Genomic DNA, 19,474 nt, shown 5'->3' with positions numbered 1-19,474 from the left:
AGGCAGAAATCCTCAATAAATAAATAAATTAAAAAAAATAAAAAAAAAATAATAAAACTTGCTATGTAGAAAAAAAAAACTTGACAGGTGTGATTGTTTTACTTTCCCAGCTGTAGCAATGTAGATATCTGCTTCCTTTAGTGTGTGTCATTAGAAGTTTCATTAAAAATACGTCTGCCAAATTAAAAGCACAATTATCTTTTGTTGCTTGTTTTAATGTATATTCATGAGACTAAACCTTTGGGATATTCCTAAACACTTTGTGTACCCTTTTCTAACTTTTCTATTGTGGAGATATTGCAGTCATTAACAGAGTGTAGAATTTATTTCTCTAGGGATTTAAATTTTATTTCTCCTGTCTTCTTCCACATAATTTTAGGAGTTAAAAAATAGTTTAGGATGAAATGACTTTAGTGTTCTAGTTTTCCTAAATATTATATATGCTTGAATTACAATTTGAAAAAAATAAGTGAATTTACAACAACAGTAAAGTAGGATTTGACTCTGTGACTTAAGTTCTCACAGTATTTCAGAGTCCTTATTAATTATAATCTAGGAATTTAAAAAGGTCTCACATAAACTTAGGATGGCTTTTAGGTAAAGGCACTGCTTACAAAAGCAGAGTTTTGGGAAATGACTATGGTGTAACCTCGAATATTTGTACTAGACGATTTCATTTCCAAAGGCACCTTAGCCCAATTTTCACCAGGCTGTCGTAGTCTGTGAGCTTCTCAGTACGGAATCGTCCTTATCATCTCTTTCTGCTGGGCTCCATAGGAGCCTGAATATGAAACATAAAATGGGTCTCTCTGCTGCCAGGACTTACTGGTGGCTAGGCAGCAGCTCAGCCAGAATACAAAGAAGGTCATGCACTGTGTGTAAGAGTGACTCTGGAATCCAATTAAAAAGTTTAGTATAGGCACAGTCATCCCCACTTAATCTGATCGTGGTTTAATGCAATCCTCTGCTTATTTCAATCTGTGCCTTTGGAGTCAAATCAGTTGTGTGTCTCTTTTTCCACGTTTTGCCTGGGTAATTTGATCAATTTCAGCTGTTTAAAAAAATAGTTCAGCTAGGAAATCCGGCAACATCTTTTAAGAATTGTCATGAAGCATAATGTACCCAGAGAAGCTCCAGGATAACCTGCAGGTCCAAAATTGTCATATCATAAGCAGAAAGTTCAGTTTTCTAAAAAGAAAATAGAATACACTGTGGTGTTGGGGAAGAAACGTTTTTGTAAAGGCTCTAGAAACTGTCTGAGCAATGCGGTTGCTTGCTTCTTTGTACATAGATTGTAAGGCTGTGAATCTTAAGCACTCTGTCGTGGCTGCAATGATAGAAATGATGATAATGTATTTCTCCAAGGTGGGAAGTTACTTTCATTAGCTTTACAAGGGTGACATAGTGAGCTTTTCACATGACATGATGACATTGACTTCATGAATAGTTGTGGTGCAGTGTTAAAAGAAAATGGTTGAGAAAGGCCATTGAAGTGAACTTGGCCCCATTTTTTTTTCCTACTGAAATTTGAATTATTCCAAATATGTACATGGCTATTATAAGGTTTAAAGTAGACTGATTGGCTAATTCTGAAAATTAAATGATTTTTGACTGTAATGGAATAAGAAGATTACTTTGGTCTGCAAATATGGGTGAGATTAACATCTACAACATCAAATGATTGCATGTTACTCATCTCTCATTACTCTCAGAGTGAGAGGTACCCAAGGATGCCTATAGCTCTTGTACAAATCATTAAAAGGAGAGAAAACCAAATGTAAATCATCCTCAATAGTCTTTTGAAGAATATATCAAGTACCATATACCAGTAGGTTTCCTTTCAGTATGCCAATCATGTCTGGAGTCCAGTATAAGCTGCCCTTAAAAAAATAAATTGTGGAACCCTGAATATATAGCATATCTCAAGAATGCTTTAAGAACAGATCCATGCCTTTTTTTTTTTATTGTTGTTAGAAACCACCTAAGGCATTTTCCTCAGCCAAATCTTTGGGATCCAATATCTATGGAAGCTGAGTATTTTTTTTTTTTTGCCATATACCAGAAGGAAAGTGTTAAATAAATGGCTTCACTAAACACACATGTAATCTTGAGTACATGTGTGGTCCCAGAATTCTTCACTGGAGGACAAGGAGAGAAACAGAGCCAGATTTCTCCTGGTGTCCAAGTCTGTAGAGGGAAATGGGACTTCTAATCCCCACAAACATCTAGCCCTTTAAGTGGTATAAATGAAATGCTCAACTTAATAGAAGTCTAAAAGTAAAGCAAGCGCTTTGTTCTTCCTCCCAAGTCTGCCACTCAGAGCTGCCCTTGGCAGAACATCAACTGCTCGAAATGTCTTTAAGTGGGGTTTTTCTATTATGCTTTTCATCCTAACATATCTATGGAGCTGTTGGAGCTTTGAATAGTGAAAAAGGAAGGCTGAGTTACTCTGCATGATTGTGCTCTAATGATTCCATGTGCTTACTTAGTAATGAAGAACTTACCTTAGTATTTTGACCACATGCACTAGAACTTAACAACTCAAATGTAACATACCAAATAAAAATGCATTTGGTATGAGAATGAAAGAAATACAATGTAAGGAGTGTTTATTATTTTTTTAAAGATTTAAAACTTTCTTGCACACAATATATTTTGAATATGTTTTTCTCCTCCCCAACTCCTCCCAGATCCTCCCTATCTCCCTACCCACCCATCTTTACGTTGTTTCTCTCTTTCAAAAAAAGAAAAAAACAACCAGTATATATAATGAAATCACTTCTGAAGTCAAGTATAGTGGTAGAGTGAGAAGCTAAGAGATGACGCTGGTGGCTGAGTATTTGCTCTCCCAGGCACTGTGCTGCAGGATTTTCACACAAGATTGCTTGTAAACCTCACTACGTCTTTATGGATCACAGACTAGAACGGAAGCCTGGGTGGCAACTTGTTGGTGACAGACAGGGTTGGCTTCACATTCATCCGTTTGATATTGTGCTCACTGGTAAATGTGAAAAATTACTACTATTTTTTAAAAAACTAAAAATAAATTTTTCGTTTTGCGTGTGAGAATGTTTGCTTCATGTACATCTGTACATCACACGCATGCCTGGTGTTTACAAAGGCCGGAAGAGGGCATGGGTTTCCCTGGAACTGGAGAGGGTTTTGAGCTAATAAGTCAGTGCTGGGAACCCAACCTGGATTGTCTGGATTTAAACTGCTGAGCCCTCCCTTCAGTCCCTGGGGTGGTTATTTAAATTTCATTGCTGTTGAGGATCAGAACAACATTTTCGTTTAATCATTAACAGCATTTTTATAATTCTTACATTTGACAATGAGGTGAGTGGGCACAATTTTAAACTGTATATTAGACTTAAAATGTTATCTAGATTTATTTAGCTTGGCGTATTTCTGTCATTGAAAGCTACGCAAGTCGTATCTGCGTTGCATGACTTTGATTCCAGCACTTCGGAGGCAGATCTCTGGGAGTTTGAGACTAGCCTTGTCTGCAGCGTGAGCTCCAGGACAACCAAAGCTACGTAATGAGACCCCGTCTCAAACAAACAAACATACAAACCAAAAAGTTGTGCAAAAGTTTTAGAAAAATCTTAAAAATATTTTTATTTTCCCATGCATTATATAATAATTAAACACATTTATGGGGTACATACTTATATTTCAACACGTGTATGCAATGTGCAGTAATATAGTAACTAAAACCTTTATCTTTTCTTGTTTTTATAATTTTGGAGCTTTTGATCATTTTTCTTCTAGTTCTTCATAAATACATAATAGGATACAAATATTAATTACCCTCCTATACTACAAAACACTAGGACTTATTTAATACCAAATTTCCAACTTCCATCTCTCCCTAACCCTCTCTCCCTCTCTCCAAGACTCAAGTCATGGCTATCTCCTTTGAAAATATGTGGTATTTGTTTTTCTCTGTCTGTACTTTTTTTTTTTTTTTAAATGATAGGCTGTTATATAGTCTAGGCTGGTCACAAACTTGACTTACACCAAAGAATGATGTTAAATTAGTTCTTCTGCATCTCCCTTTCAAGTGCTGGGGTTAGAAGTATGTGCCATTGTGGTTAGTTTACATGGTAATAGGGATCAAACCAGAACTTGGTGCCTCTTAGGTCAGCACTCTACCCATTAAGCTACATCCCTGGCTACATCTGGAGCTTTCTCTTAACAGAATGTCTTTTAGTTCCATCCATGTTGCTTCATATTACAGGATTTCATTCATTATGATGGCAGAATGATACCTGTGTATGTAGGCAAATAGGGAGGGAGGAAGGGAGACAAGACAGACAGACAGACACAGATATATAGAGAGATATAGAGGGATTTTCTTCATCACTTATGTGTGTATGAACTCTTCAGGTGAATCCATGTAGTGGTAGTGTGATTAGCAATGCAATAAGCTTAGGAATTCAGGTACTTATTTTTATACACTGGTTTAATTTCTTTTTGACTTTTATTTAGAAGAGCGTTAGCTGCATTGGAATGTAGTTCTGTTTTTAGTTTGCTAAGGAGCCATCACACTGTTCACTAATTTGTATTCTCATCCGCAGTGTGGTGTGCAAGTGTTCACATTTCTCTGAACTTCCAGTAGCGTTTTCTGTTTTTGCTGTTTTGTTTTTAATAATTCTGATTGGAGTGAGAGGCTATCTTTTTGCTATTCTAATGATTTTAATTTGCATTTCCCTGACAGATAGTGATATTAAGTCTTTTCCGTTTGTGTTTATTGACTATTTCTAGTATTTAGAGAACTGTCTATTCAGACCACTCATCCATTTTTAAGTTGTTATATTTGGGAATTTCTGTCATTAAGATTTTTGAGTTCTTATATTTTGCATAGTATTCATCTGTCAGCTGAATGACTTTCAAATATTTTCTTTTATTTGGTAGGTCCATTTTCATCTTCTAGGTAGTTTTATTTGCTGGCAGAAGCTTTTTAATTTGACAGGGTCTCATTTTTTCAGGTTTTGCTTTTGTTGACTATGCTTTTGAGATCTTATAAATCAAACAAAACACCATTGCCTATCATGATGTCTTAAGGTGTTTCTTCTTATTTTCTTCCATTTGTTTCATAGTTTCAGGCCTCCTATTTAAGTTTTGATCCATCTTGAGTTTTTTTTTTCTTATTTAGTGAGTATAGGAATATTCAATCTCTCATACGCAGGTACCCAGTTTTCCCTTTACTGTATTGAAATGTGCACTTTTCCCCCATTGCATGTTTGTATGCTTTTATGTTCTGGCTCTTATGTCCCATTGGTCTATGAACATGTTTTGATTCCAGTAACTATGTTTTTTGGCTAGAATAGATCTGTAGTATATCTTTTTTTGTTTTTCAGGTATAAAGAGCTTTATTTATTTTGTATTGCTTTAAATTTTTTTCATACAATGTATTTTGATTATATTCTTTCTTCTCTCCCATGTTCTCCTGGATCATCCCTATCTCCTTCCCCACTTAACTTCACATCTTTTCTCTTGAAAAAGTCCTCAAAAACCAAAAACTTGGAAAAAAGAACAAAAAAGACAAAGCCACCAAACCACCACCACCACCATGACAACAAAACACACACAGGAAAACATGGAGTTGGGCTGGAGAGTTGGCTCAGTGGTTAAGAGCATTGACTGCTTTTCCAGAGGTCCTGAGTTCAATTCCCAGCAACCATATGGTGACTCACAACCACCAGTAATAAGATCTGGTGCCAACTTCTGTCTGCAGGAACACATGCAGGCAGACCATTGTATACATAATAAATAAATCTTAAAAAAAAGAAAAACATGGAGTTTATTCTGTGTTGGTTAGCCTGTCCTGGGTTGTGGTTGATATATCTAGTGTCACTCCATTGGAGAAACAGATCCTCCTTCTCTCAGCAGGTACCAGTTCCAGTTGCTTCTTGGTTAGGGGTGGTTTAGTGCATTAGAGAAGAAGTATTATGACATATTCAGTTTTGTTGTTTGTGTTCAAGATCACTTTCTCTCTTTGTCAGTCCACTTACATTAATTTTATGATTGTTTTCTTGTATTTGTGTGATACAAGAAACAATATAATAGCCTTTATATTGTTTTCTGTTAGGTAATGGGGACTGAACCCGGTGCATCTCCCATACAAAGCAAGTGATTTACCCTTGATTTATGCTCCCAGCTCGCTAATCATATTTTTGGTGACGTTACACAAAATCTCTAAGTTGCTTTGGGTAGGTAGTATGCACATTATACACTAGTAGTTATTTCAATCTGTAAGCACCAGGAATTCTTTCCAGTTTTTGTTAGCTCTTTGTGTTTAAAATGCAACTTTTATTTTATTTTTTTAAGGACAGTGCCTTACCCTGTACTCTTCCTTAATTTGTTTGTTTAATACTTTGTAATGGTTATTGCTAGGACTTTCACATCTCTGGTTAAGTTTACTCTTAAGTATTTTATTTAAAAATATATTTTATTGGTAAGGTTGCTTTATTTGATTTCTTTTTCAGTAAGTTAGCTCTTTGTGTTTAAAATGCAACTTTTATTTTATTTTTTTTAAGACAGTGCCTTACCCTGTAGTCTAGGCTAATCTTGACTTCATGGGAGTCCTCCTGCTTCATCCTCCTAAGTACTGAGATTACAGGCACAAACCTGAATTTATGCCCAGCCAGATATTTATGTTGTTTGTGTTATTTGCTTTTCTTGTCTTTTGACCAAATCTCATGGAGGCAATTTAAAGGAGAAAAGTGAATTTGACCTTAAGTTTTAAGGAGAAGCAGTCTTCTATGATAGGGAGGGCACGGTAGCTGGAGCATCTTTGTCTCTAGTGGTAGGTATGTGAAGTGGTAACTTCTTGCATACTGGTTGATCAGGAAATAGAAAATTCAGGCCAGACTCAGAAGCTAGATATCACTTTAAAGGCCCATCCCCAGTGGCCCAGTTTTTCTAAGTAAGCCCTAGTTCAAAAGGTTCAGCAATCTCCAAAACAGTGTTATCATTGGGGGGCCAGATGTTCAAACACAAGAGCCTATGCTGTAAATTCCATATTTAAACTATAACTTTGATTTTGAATCATATAACTTTACTAAATCTATTTACCATTCTATGTAAACCTTCATGTTTCCTATGGTCTGCAAACCGGCATAATTAGATTTTTTTTCTTCCCTACTTGTATGCCTTTTCTTTCCTTCCCTTGTTTTATTGCTCTGGCTAAAATTTCCAATATTCTGTCAAATAGGAGTATAGGAAGAGGATATCTGTCCTTTCCCTCTCCACTGTCAGCTTGACACAAGTTAGGGTCATTTGAGAAGAGGCAACCTAAACCGAGCAAATGCCTCCATAAGATTGGCCTATAGGCAAACCTGTGAGGCATATTCTTGATTAATAATTGATGTGAGAGGGCCCAGCTCACTGTGGACTGTACCATCCCTGGCCAGGTGGTCCTGGATTGTATAAAAGAGCAAACTGATCAAGCTGTGAGGAACAAGCCAGTAAGCAGTGTTACTCCATGGCTGCTGAATCAGTCTTGCCTTGAATACTTGGCCTGGGTTCCTTTGTGATTAGATTGTGATGTAGAATTGTTAACTGAAATAAGCCCTTCACACCTCCAAGAGGCTTGTGGTGTTTTACTGCAGCAATTGAGCTCCTAAACCAATATCCCTTTTTTCTTTAGATCTTAGGGGAAGTGCCTTCAACTTTCTTCCTAGAAGTAAGATTTGACTGTGAGTTTGTTAAATGCAGTTGTTATTATGTTGAGGTATTATGTTCAATTAATTAGTTGAAAGTTTATATGATGAATTGGTGTTTAATTTATTCAAATTATTTTTCTGTTTTGATTCAGGTGATTATATAGCTTTTGTCTTTTATATTTTGGGTGGAATGAATTACACTTACTGATTTACATATGCTAAACTATTTCTGAATATTTAGAATACAGATCATAGTGTTTAATTTTTTATTTCTGTATTTTTTTGAGATAATTTCTTTCTTTTATGTAGCCATCGATATCCTGGAACTTTCTATGTAGATTAATACAGTCTTGGATTCACAGAGATCCACCTACTTCTGCCCTCTCTCTGATGGCATTAAAAGCATATTATACCATGCCTGGTTTAATTGTTTTTCTTATTTTGTTTGTGCCAAAGCACATGTGAGGTCAGAGAGATACTCAGTAATTATAAACTCAAGAATCTTTGCAGGCAGGAAGAGCTTCACAGGAACAAATGGAATATAAGATGTTGGGAGAAAAAGAATGCCAAGAATCCAAATGCTTAGTTTAGAGATTACTATTTGGATAAAATGAGGGACTAAAGAAGGAAAACTTTGATATATTGGAAGACAAACAAATCAGGAGTTGCATTGTGGAGCACATTGCATTTCTGACTGAGGACTATCCATGTCTACACTGTCTTCAGAAGGAGGGATTAGATGAATACAGTAATGTGATCAGACTTTCTGAGCTTAGAAGACAAGTGTATGTCTTCTTTTAAAATCTTTGTTTTTCTTAGAGAAGAATATTTTTCTCTCTCATTAAATGATTTGAATAGTCATTGTCAGATTTCAAAAGGTATTGGCTCCAGGATTTTTTCATAGATACCCAAATTTATGAATTCCCCTAAACCAAATGTAGTATTTGTGTATAATCTACATACACCTCCCTACATGCTTTAATGTTTTTTAGGTACTTAAAATTCTTAAAATAATGTAAGTGTTCTTCAAACAGTTGCATAAGGAACAGTGGGAAAAAGGGTGTGTATGGTTCAGTACAGATGCAATTAAAAATATTCTCAATCCAATGTTGTGTGGCTCTGCAGATGTGGAGCTTGTAGATGAAGATGCTTGTAGCAGCCTTGTTTGGATCACCAGCCCCCAAATCATGACACAGAGACTTACTATTTGTTATGATGGATCAGCCCTAGTTTAGGCTTGTTTCTAACTAGTTCTTTTAACTTAAATTAACCCATATTTTGTAGTCTACATTCTTTCACATGCTTGTTACCTCATCTCTATTTTCCCCATCCTGTTTCCTCTGCATCTGACTGGTAGTAATCCTATCTTTCTTCTTCTCTGAGCTCTTTCTGTCCAGAAGTCCTGGATATACCTTCTTCCTAGCTACTGAACATTTAGTTTTTTTTTTTAAATTAAACCAATCACAGTGACATATCTTTACACAATGTAACCAAATATCTCCCAACATTTTCTCATTTTGTCTAAATAGCTCCAGCAATGCAAAACTATTATAATAATAACAATTATCAAGTAAGAAATACAGTAACAATGTCCAGTCCATTAGTGCTTGGTAAATTCGGAGAAAATACTCTATTGTGTATCTTATTTTGGTGGGTTTTATAATTAATTTACTTTTTATCATAACAAAGGGAAACTGTAATTATAATCTTCAACTATCTAATTTTCAACCTCATCAGATACCCAAGAAGGATACAATATTACCTGAGTAAACAGGAAGTGCAGAGCAAGCAACTTCCAAAACTAAGAAATTATGGAGCTATCTGGTTGCCTGGATAGTAATCCCTATGTTCCTCTGAAATGTTGGGGCATCCTTCTTTGGCCTATGAGCTTACAATATCTGACAGATTTTTCTGTATAGAAAATTTTTTTGAAGAGTTGTCCTACTCTGTCTTGGCAAAGTTGAACAGTCACTTTCTTTTGTGTATTGCTTGTCCAGTTTGGACAGCAAACTGTCAGCAGTCAAGGCAACGGCATTTTCTTTGCCCAGTGACTAGCTTTGACACAATAAAAGTAGACTCCATATGGAGGTTCTTTGATGCCCATTATTCTTTTTTGAAATAGATTAGTGCTGTCAGGAATAGACATGCCTCACTGTTGTGAAAAGTCTTATGTTATCAAAAAATATTTTAAATGCCATATTATGTAGGTCTTTGAAGTATTTGAAGATTACCTATTGATTAAAATTATTTTTGTAAGGCCTTGATACCATGCTAATATTACCATAAGTTTGATTGTTATAGATGACTAACCATTAACCTATATTTCTTTACTATCCTAAATAGTTTTCAAGGACTCAAACTTTAACATTACCTTTTTAAATGATCTACAGGGGTATAATACCTTAAACAAGAATAGAAACATATATGCTGTATAACCAAAATAACCTTAAATTTTTACAAGTTGCAAAAATCCATACCAATGTTAAAAATTTGAGACTATTGTTTGTTTAAATACTCAACAATGGACTTAACAATCTACCATTTTATCCCATCATTTCTATACTAATTCCCCCTTTTCCCTTCAGAAAGAGATCTTGGTATCTAATCTCCTTTGCTTAGTTTTTGTTTTCTGACCATTGCCAATAACAAGTTACAGCTAACCCTTCTAAATGATGACAAACATATATAATCCACTGAATGCCCCACACCATCCACCTCACATCTTGGGAATGTGAATATTGTGTTCTATAGACTGCTCCCTGTTATCTGTGGGTGATAGAATCTTTGGAGGACCTTGAGAGTACTGAGATAATAATGGTAAAGTTCTAGAAAAACTAGCTGTAACATTTGTTATTCACTCTCTGTATAATGGGAAAGTGCAGGGCTTATTTGTAGTCCTGACTGGATCAGTCCATAGGGCTAAGCCATCTTAGCTAACCACCTTGAAGCTGTTCTGGATGTAAAACTCTGAGGAAATTGTAACAGAGGTCCTCTGAGAGACTGCATGATCTGTGCTGCCCATTTTCATTGGTGTCTGGTCCTCTTGCTCTGTCTTGTAGGTTTTCTAGGTTTATTTCTTTATGTCTGTAGCCAGGATTTTCAGTGGATCTCTCTTGATCAAATGTGTTCTCTATCAGCCTTGAGTGAATCCAAGGCCTTTCATTTTCCATGGGGGGGGGGCATTACCTCCTTCCCAAGGAAATACATTTTTGACTTCCATTTTAAAGTTAAGGCATTCCTACAGTATCTAGGCTGGCTTAATTCAGCAGTCCTTCTTAACAATCCCATGTCTCTCAGCAGCCATCATTTGCTCATCCGCAATCAAAAAATTCAGAGTCAAAGTGACTATATAGGAACTAGATACTCTGTGTATTTCCCATTTTTATATGGCTTATCCTTTTTATATTATTTTATTCTCTCTTTGGTATGGGAGGTCTTTCTGTCTATGTGTTGCTTTTATTGATTAATGAATAAAGTAAACTGCCTTGGCCTATAGCAAGGCAGAAATTAGTTAGGCAGGGAAACCTAAACTGAATACTGGCAGAAAGAAAGCAGAGTCAGGGAGAAGCTATGTAGCCCATCTGGAAACAGATGCTGGAACTTTACCCAGTAAGCCATTGCCACATGATTAATGAAAATGGGTTAAATTTATATGTAAGAGTTAGGCAATAAAAAAACTAAAATTAATAGGCCAAGCAGTGATTTAAATAATATAGTTTCTATTTCTTTATTATGTATTCTGATTATTTTGGGATTCTGGGTGGCCAGAGAACAAACAAGCAGCCTATTACAAAATCTCTTTAAAGACTTTATCTGATTATTTATAACTACTTTTACTCTGACTGTCTATACCCTTTTTTTTTCTTTTTTAAGCCTATACACATTTTAAAAACACACTGTAACCTGTTTAGAGGTTTTTTTTCCATTGAGATCTGTCTTTACGGAGTACCTGCAGCATTCTCTGACCATGTGAGACAAATCTTAAACTGCCATGTTAGCTGCCTTATGGCTCAGTCTAGCACGTGGTGCTGGTGGCTGGCTCTAGCCTGTAGGCAGTGGCTGGTAGTGGCACCTCTGTGTGCCGAGTACTGGCCCACCCAAGAGACTGTAAGATTAGAAAACTACATCTGGTTCCTTGCCCAGAACTTTTCTTAGCTTTCTCAGGCCCTGTGTTTAGATATCCAAGCCTCCACATTGGACACCAAATGTAGCACACTTTTTTAGACCACCAGCCAGTCCCCGAATCAAGACAGAGATGTATTATTAGTTATGAATATATGGCCTTAGCTACGACTTGTTTCTGACTAGCTCTTATAACTTAAATTAACTCATTTCTATTAGTCTATGTGCTATCATGTGGTTCATGGCTTTTACCTCTCTTCTAGTATGTCCTGCTTCCTTTGCATCTAGCTGGCAGCTTCACCTTTTTTCTTCCCAGTAACCTCTCTGTCCCCAGAAGTCCCACACCTAACCTCTTCCCTCCTGGTTAATGGCCATTCAGCTCATTACTAAATCAATCTTAAAACTGTAAAGAATTATTCTGCAATTTTCCCCCTTTTGATTTAAATAAAAAGGAAAGGCTTTTACTCAACAGACTCTGTCTGTGTCTGATGTCATGCTGTTGTAGTTTGCTGATGTGTGTCATTGCATTGCCAGTGATGATACTGAAACTGGTTTATCTGGTTTACATTCTTACTCACTTGAAAGACTCAGGGCCTGACTTATGCATTTGCCTTTTTGAGTTAAGTAAGTTACGTGTATTTATAGCATATACTGGGGTTCTTGATATATGTATATGTTGTGTAGTGGCTAAATTAAGCATCTGTAGTTTATATACTAGCTCACATACTTAAATAATGTTTGCTTTTCATAGTAAGAACACTTAAAAATCATCCCTCACAGTAAATTTGAAGTCATTAATTATATTTTTCCATTTGCCTGATTTTGCTAGTCTCCTAGAATGGGAAAATGATCATAGGATAAATGAAGAAAGTAAAAGTAAGATGAAAAAATAGAAGAAGCTGGAAACTTGCATAAAATGCCTGTATGAATGCTTCATAAGTGTTCTAGAGGGGATTGCAAAATAGAGTTGGGGCTTTTATTTTTAAAACCTCTAGGGCAAGTCAACAAAATATGATGAGATATATAGTTCACAGTGTTCTAGAGAGTAAAAAGAACTAGTTACCTTGGCACGTTCCAGTTTGTTCTAGAATCCTTAAGAAATTTCTCCCACAAGTGGTGATAAAGAAGAGTATCTGAAAAATCTGTTTTGAGGGACTAGATGGTAGGGTTGATATTCTCTGAAGAGAATGAAAAATTCCAAGTGATATCTGATGATATCTGAAATGCCTTGAGGTTACACCTGTGGACAAGACCAAGTAGATTTCCTAACAGAAGCTCCTTGGTTCCTTCATACCAATCTGCAGTCAGTATGTATATTCTTTTTCTCCTGAATAAATTATAGTCTACTACACATTATAGTCATCATCTTCATTCTCATATCTCTATGTAGCACAAAATCTGGTTTATGAGGAGAGCAATGAATGTTTATTTGATGAATGAAGGAACGGGAAACATATGGTGTTAAAATTTACTCTGAGAGACCTGATTTAGCCCATTGAAAGGGATTTTTTAGCTAATTTGAAGCTAGCTGGCTATAAGAATGTTTGGAATGTTTAGAATGTTTATCACAATGCTATTGTTGTTGATGATCTGGGAGCATTGGTTGTTCGTTGAGTTCACTCACACGGAAAACTTTAGGGCAGGTTTAAAAATTCATATTGCACCATCTGTGGCACACAAAATCTCTTTATCACTTACAATCCATTCTTTCCAGGAGAAGGACTGTGGGGCTTCCTAAGTTCACTGGGGGTAATTCAGCAGATTTCTCTTGGGCTACTAGAAAGCCAAAGGGCTTTCTGAGTCATTATATTTACTCTTTAGGTTTTTAATTAAAAATACTTATCTGAGTAATTAAATAAGAGGTTTATCTTCTATTTAATAAAATCAATGGAAGGCAGTCACACTCCCAGGCATTTGTTGACTGTGAGTCTTTTCTAGGTTTTTAGAAAAGCAGCTGTTTGGGAAAGGTAACTTGACCACTAACATTTGCTTTCTTTTTGATATATGGAGTACTATCTTTTCTTATGATTTGCACGAATCTAGTCCCTGTGGAGGCTGACTGAAGGCTTTGTTTCTCACCCCTGCAGAGACACAGAATACAAAGGTCTGCAGCTCTCCCTGGACCAGATCTCAGCCTCTAAGCCCACCTTCTCCTATGCTAGTAGCTCCACCCCCACCATCACTGACAACAGGAAGGGGAATAAGTCTCGGCTATCCAGCACCAAGTCAAAATCCAGAACCTCCCCATATCCCCAGGTCAGTACCTGATGTTTTAAAACTTTTTTTTTTGACTTGGTTTGATCTTAAAGTTGAAGAAGTATAAAATCTAATTAACTATATGTTGTTGATAGATAAAAACTGTTAAGAAGAATTGTGAGTTGATTTTGTCATTTGCTGTGTTCATGGAAGGTTGGTTTTCATCATCACGATTTCTTTGATATTTTTATTGATTTTACTTCTTGCTCCCTCTAACTCCCAACAATGATTAGTTTGGAAGATTAAGCCAGCATAACAAAATATAGGAAATAAGAGCTCATCAGAAGAACTAAATTAAGTTGGGAACTTTAAAAGAGAAAGATAAGAGGTTGGAAGCTAAGTATGAAGAATGGCTTCAGCATGAGATTTGCCCACAGATTGCATATGGGGGAAATGGGACAGCAGACTTTTCCAGATGACATGGAGGAAAGACGGCTCTTCTCTTAACAAGGCAGTGAGATGATGACACCCAGAGGAGGTATTCCGAGGTATTGAAGTGTACATTTGAGAGAATGGGTTTTCGAGGGTAAAGAATATTTTTGTGACCAGTGTGGGATACATAGAATCTAGATTTTGGCAAGATGTATGTGTCTGTGCAGCTTCCTACCTGGAAAAGGTGGCACAGGATTGAGGATTTGCCTCTCCCTGTATCCTGTGACTACTTTTCCTCCATTCTCTCCTGGAGATGGACTGCCAGACTACCTGCAGCTCACTATGGGTAACTCAGCGGCTTATTTTTGGGCCAGAAGAAAACCAGTGGTCTTTCTGAGGTACTATACTTACTGTTTATTGCTGTTACTATTATTATTAAAAATGGCAATCTGGGGAATACAAAAGTGATTATTTTTGTTCTTTTCAAATCTGTTATTTTGTCAACATGTGTAAGTGTGAACTATTTGAAGAAATGTTTTACATTGACTTAGGGGTCATTATAAAGCTTCTATTTGCTAGACTATGTTAGTATCTAGATAATGAAGAGAAGACAGTGACTATGCCACCAAGAGGCTCAGGTCACATGGCTCTAAATCTTTCACAGAAGCTGGGGTTTCTTTCCTCTGACAAAAGAGGTGGGCAAGGTCTACATGCTTTAAAGCGCACAGCTTCTCCCAGGATAGCTGAGTGCTTTACTTGTAGGGCATAAAGTAGGATGACCAAAGACACTGCCAACAGAGCTGCTCCTTTCTCTAGAGAGTCTGTGAGGAGCTTTTTATATCACCATCTGGTGCTTTGGGAAGTAAGTTTTATGGCTTCCTTTTTGGAATGGATTATGCCTCTGGGTAGTCTTTTCCTCAAAAATAAATGAATGTTGAACACACACAGATGAATGAATGATTTAAATTAGGAAATACTAAATCAAAAAGGAGATTGTTCTTTGTTATATAGGAATTAACACACATGTGTGTGTGTACACACACACACACAGACAAGCACACACCCATGTACACACACATATGTATACACGCACACATATGCACTTCCTTGTTGATCCTTTTAAACCTCATTGCATGTTCTGGTTTTCTTCCTGCTTCCGTCTTAATGTCTAAAGTTTCTGTCAGTTCACTTGAACAGTAGATGCTCTCCCATTAGATGACTTCTTGTGTGTGTTTAGCTGATGAGGAATTAATTTGAAAGTTAAGCATATTATGTAGTTTAAAAAATAAAAGTGGAAAGTAGAAAATTACTCTTTACTGTTTTCTTTAGAATTGTTTGTTCTTCTATGATGTTTTGTAAAGTAAAATCACAGGCATAAACAAAGTAAAAACCACACACATATTGTTTATACAGGATTTCTCTAGTGTATCCATTTGTGTGTGTGTGTGTGTGTGTGTGTGTTAATACTTGGAAATCCAGTCCTTAGAATTTTGGCTGTATGCCTCCTTTTAAGCAGCACGGTTGACTCTAAATTAAGTTTATCTAACGTTTATGTGCCTACTAAAGGTTATTATTTAATTTTCTTTACTTTAGATAACAATGGTGATAGATAAATCATTATCTAAGTTCCTACTATATGGGTACTAGCACACACATGCCAGGAATGAAACATACTTTTTCTATTTTTGAAGAGCTGCTAGTACAGACCGGCAAGGGGATAAGCATTTGTAATTGGTTGTCCTGGTGCTTGAGCATCTTTGGAAAAGTGTGACAACCAGGGCAAACTCATCATTGTTTCTGCTGGAAGAAAACAATTCCGAAATCTGCCCCACTTAGTTATATTTAAACCCTCAAGATTTTAAAGAAATAATTAGTTTTTCAAAAATACCTGGTTCAAGTTATTCTTTAGGAACAGCTGGTCTTCAAATTTTATGCAGCACAATTCTTTTAAAGATTTTTTTTGAGATTTATTTTTATTTTATGTGGACTGGTATTTTGTCTTCATCAATGTTTGTGTGCCATGTGTATTCAGTGCTCATGGATGCTAGAAGAAGGCGTCAGATCCTCTGGAAGTGGAGTTACAAACAGTTGTTAGCCCCCATGTGGGTGCTGGGAGTGAACCCTGGTCTTTCAGAAGAACAGTCAGGTCTCTTAACTGTTTAGCCATCTCTTCAGCCCAGCATTGTTGTTATAAGTTTTCAAGCCAGAGCGTATGAGTTGAGGATCTGTTTCAGGAAGATGCTACAGCGATCATTGAGAGATCTGGGGATGTGGACTGGGTAAAATATAAGCCAGTGGTATAAGACATAGTCTTAAAAATTTCAGTAAAGTTAAAGTAGTAAACTATACTACAGAGAAAGAAATGTAATGAGAGATGATGCATATAGAGGGCGCTGTGAATGTTGTCTGACAGGTGAGGTGATCCAACTTTGGGCATTAGAATCAGGCATTTGGAAGTAAAAAAAACAGGATGAGAAATCAGGAAGACCAAGGCTGAGAAATGCAAGAACATGCCATTAGTGTGGCTGGATCTAGAGACGAAGTGGGGGAAGGTGGTGTTTCCGGATGAGCGAGGGATGTTTGGAGAAATATATTGGTGCTAATATATACTAATTCAAGGAACTTAAGTATTGTGTAGAGAATAAGTAAGGGTTTTTTTTTTGGGGGGGGGGAAGGTAGGGTGTAAGAATATTGATAAGGTAAAGCAAGGAAGATTATTCCGGGGACTAATTCACATCAGAATGATGTGAATTTATAAAGACCTGTTAAAGTTATTTAGTGAGGTAGAAGGCAAATAAAGAATGGTGAAATTCTCTTATCCTGGGCTTCTGTAACCCTTCTTGTTATGGATATGTTTTGGTCATGTTTTATGCCATTATTTTGACATTATACTTCTACAACTTGTTTTCAGTTGTTCAAGTCAAAGTTTTATTGAATTACTCCATGTGTATTAATAGAAAAAGAATGATAATGAGCCTATGGCTTGAATCACATTTTAGATGCTTTTGCTTATTTGGGGGTAATTTTTATGCTTATTTTTATTAAAACTTTATTGTAAATAACTTGCAAATAAAAACATCACATGCTCATTTTAAAATTATTCTTTTCTCTCTGTTATTTCTATCTGCAAGTTATCATTTGATGTTTGAGAAGGCAGACTGCATAGCAAAATGGAACCTACAAAGTAATAGCTCGTGCCTCTTGTGAGGTTATGGTGATTTAATGATTTTATATTATTATTTTTTTGGGGGGGCATCGGCCTTTTATTTATTTATTTTTTTTAATGATTTTATATTATTTGTTGCCCTCTTTTATTAGGCATATTAAAAATTTCTAGCACATGTCTAGTGAATGGCAAACAGCAATCTTGCTTTTTTGAATTATTTATGTACTCTTCTATGAACATTCAAGATATGCACAAATTATAATTCACTCCCAGCCCCTAGTTTGGGTGCAGGAGTTAGATGAACCCTCAGGTCCTTCTTTGGTATTAGAAACCCTTGGGAATAATTTTAGCCATGATTATATTATGGCCGCTTAATAAATGACTGGATCACCCTTGAACCTCTGTGTATTACTTGAGTTGGGTAAGGTCAAGATGAATTGTTTTGAATGGTTTTAGAAACTGTGATAGGAAATATCATGGCTAGCTTCTCTCATTCTTCACATAGCCTCAGGGCTGCTGTGGGGCTGCATTCCTGGTGCAGCACTCTTGCATTGTATGGTTACTGGTTTTATATGAGTAGAAATAACAATGAAGTTTCCATAGTTCAAAAGAATTGGAGCTTCTGCATTTATAGAATTTATTTTTCAGACCTTATGTGTTACAGATTGCTATTATGCTTTCCACATTCTTTTCCGTAACTAGACCTGACTACTTTAATACCAGTTGAAAGATATCTTGCAATGGTTCACCCATGTCAATCACGAGTAAATTGCCTCCTGACTTCAGAGTTTCCTTTTAGACTTTTTACTTCAGTCTGTTTATAGTTGTGTTTAATAAGTCAGTGCATGCCAGCTAAGTTTATTGCATCATCTTACTCTTTCTCCTTTTCTCTAATCAGTAGTAAGCAATGCATGTGTCATCCCTAATAAGGATGTATGCATTACACTGTGAATGCTTCTGAAATCTGAAAGCATTTAATCACTTGCTACAGACACACTGTAACACTTGCGAGTTTTATTTGACATCTGTTCCTTTAAACAATCTCACAGAACCCTCTTAATTTTCATGACCTGCAGTCTGGATTCCTTTTGGCGAAGGTAGAAATTGTCTTGGAAAAGGGTTTTTTTTTTTTTTAAATTTTTTTTTCCTGGCTTCAACTCTATACTGGAAACCTGACATTTTGAGTTACAGGGAAAAATAGTAATAATTTTGCAAGAAAGTAATTCTATTACACAAAGTAATTTTACCATTACTATGTAGCTATCCTTCATTTGATGTTTTATATATAGCATGAAAGCATGACATTCTTGACTAATTTTGAAAAATACAAATTTACTTTTATAAAAATGAAATCAACTTCCCAGAAATTCTTATACTATGCAGACTAGATTATACTACTGGGATTAGGCAACATACAAATTTAGGACTTATCTTCTTCTGTACAAATATCAGGAGATTATTAAAACAAATTTGATCCTTTAATTTATCTCCATATATAACCTTTGGAGTATTATTTTAGAAAATATTTTGTTCAGTATGGTGAGACTGAGTTTCTGCATTGTTTTCTCCTAAGTTCTTTATTTACTTACACCTAAGGTAGGCATAAAGTGCTAAAGGTGAGTGCATTGGAAACTATGTCCAAGGTGCAGATGGAGGAGAAAAACTAGCCCGGTAGAGAGGAATTGGGAGATGTGGCCAGTAATGAATTTTCAAGGCCATAGCTTCTGCTTTCTCATTCCTCTGTCTGGCAGAGGGAAATACTGTATTAAAGAGTATTACCTTGTGCCTACTCTTCCCTTAATTCATTCAAAAGGTTTAGAATCATATCAAGTATCTTTTCTGACAACAATGGTATAAAACCAAAAGTCAATAACAGGAAGAAAGTTGA

At 36.1% G+C, this 19,474-nt stretch overlaps 1 protein-coding gene across 1 annotated transcript in view; it reads left to right on the top strand.

Annotated features, from left to right (window-relative positions):
* The window catches only part of Sim1 (SIM bHLH transcription factor 1), a 78,271-nt gene that overhangs the window by 34,001 nt on the left and 24,796 nt on the right, over positions 1 to 19,474 (top strand). Inside the window, exon 10 of the mRNA XM_005363509.2 lies at positions 13,880 to 14,048. Coding sequence (XP_005363566.1) covers positions 13,880 to 14,048 — 169 coding nt within the window. The remainder of the gene's footprint in view (positions 1 to 13,879; positions 14,049 to 19,474) is intronic.

The sequence above is a fragment of the Microtus ochrogaster genome, linkage group LG9, assembly GCF_000317375.1.
Source record: "Microtus ochrogaster isolate Prairie Vole_2 linkage group LG9, MicOch1.0, whole genome shotgun sequence".
NCBI classification, from domain to species: domain Eukaryota; kingdom Metazoa; phylum Chordata; class Mammalia; order Rodentia; family Cricetidae; genus Microtus; species Microtus ochrogaster.
Note: the sequence above shows the minus strand (reverse complement) of the source record. Positions and strands in the feature narration are given on the sequence as shown.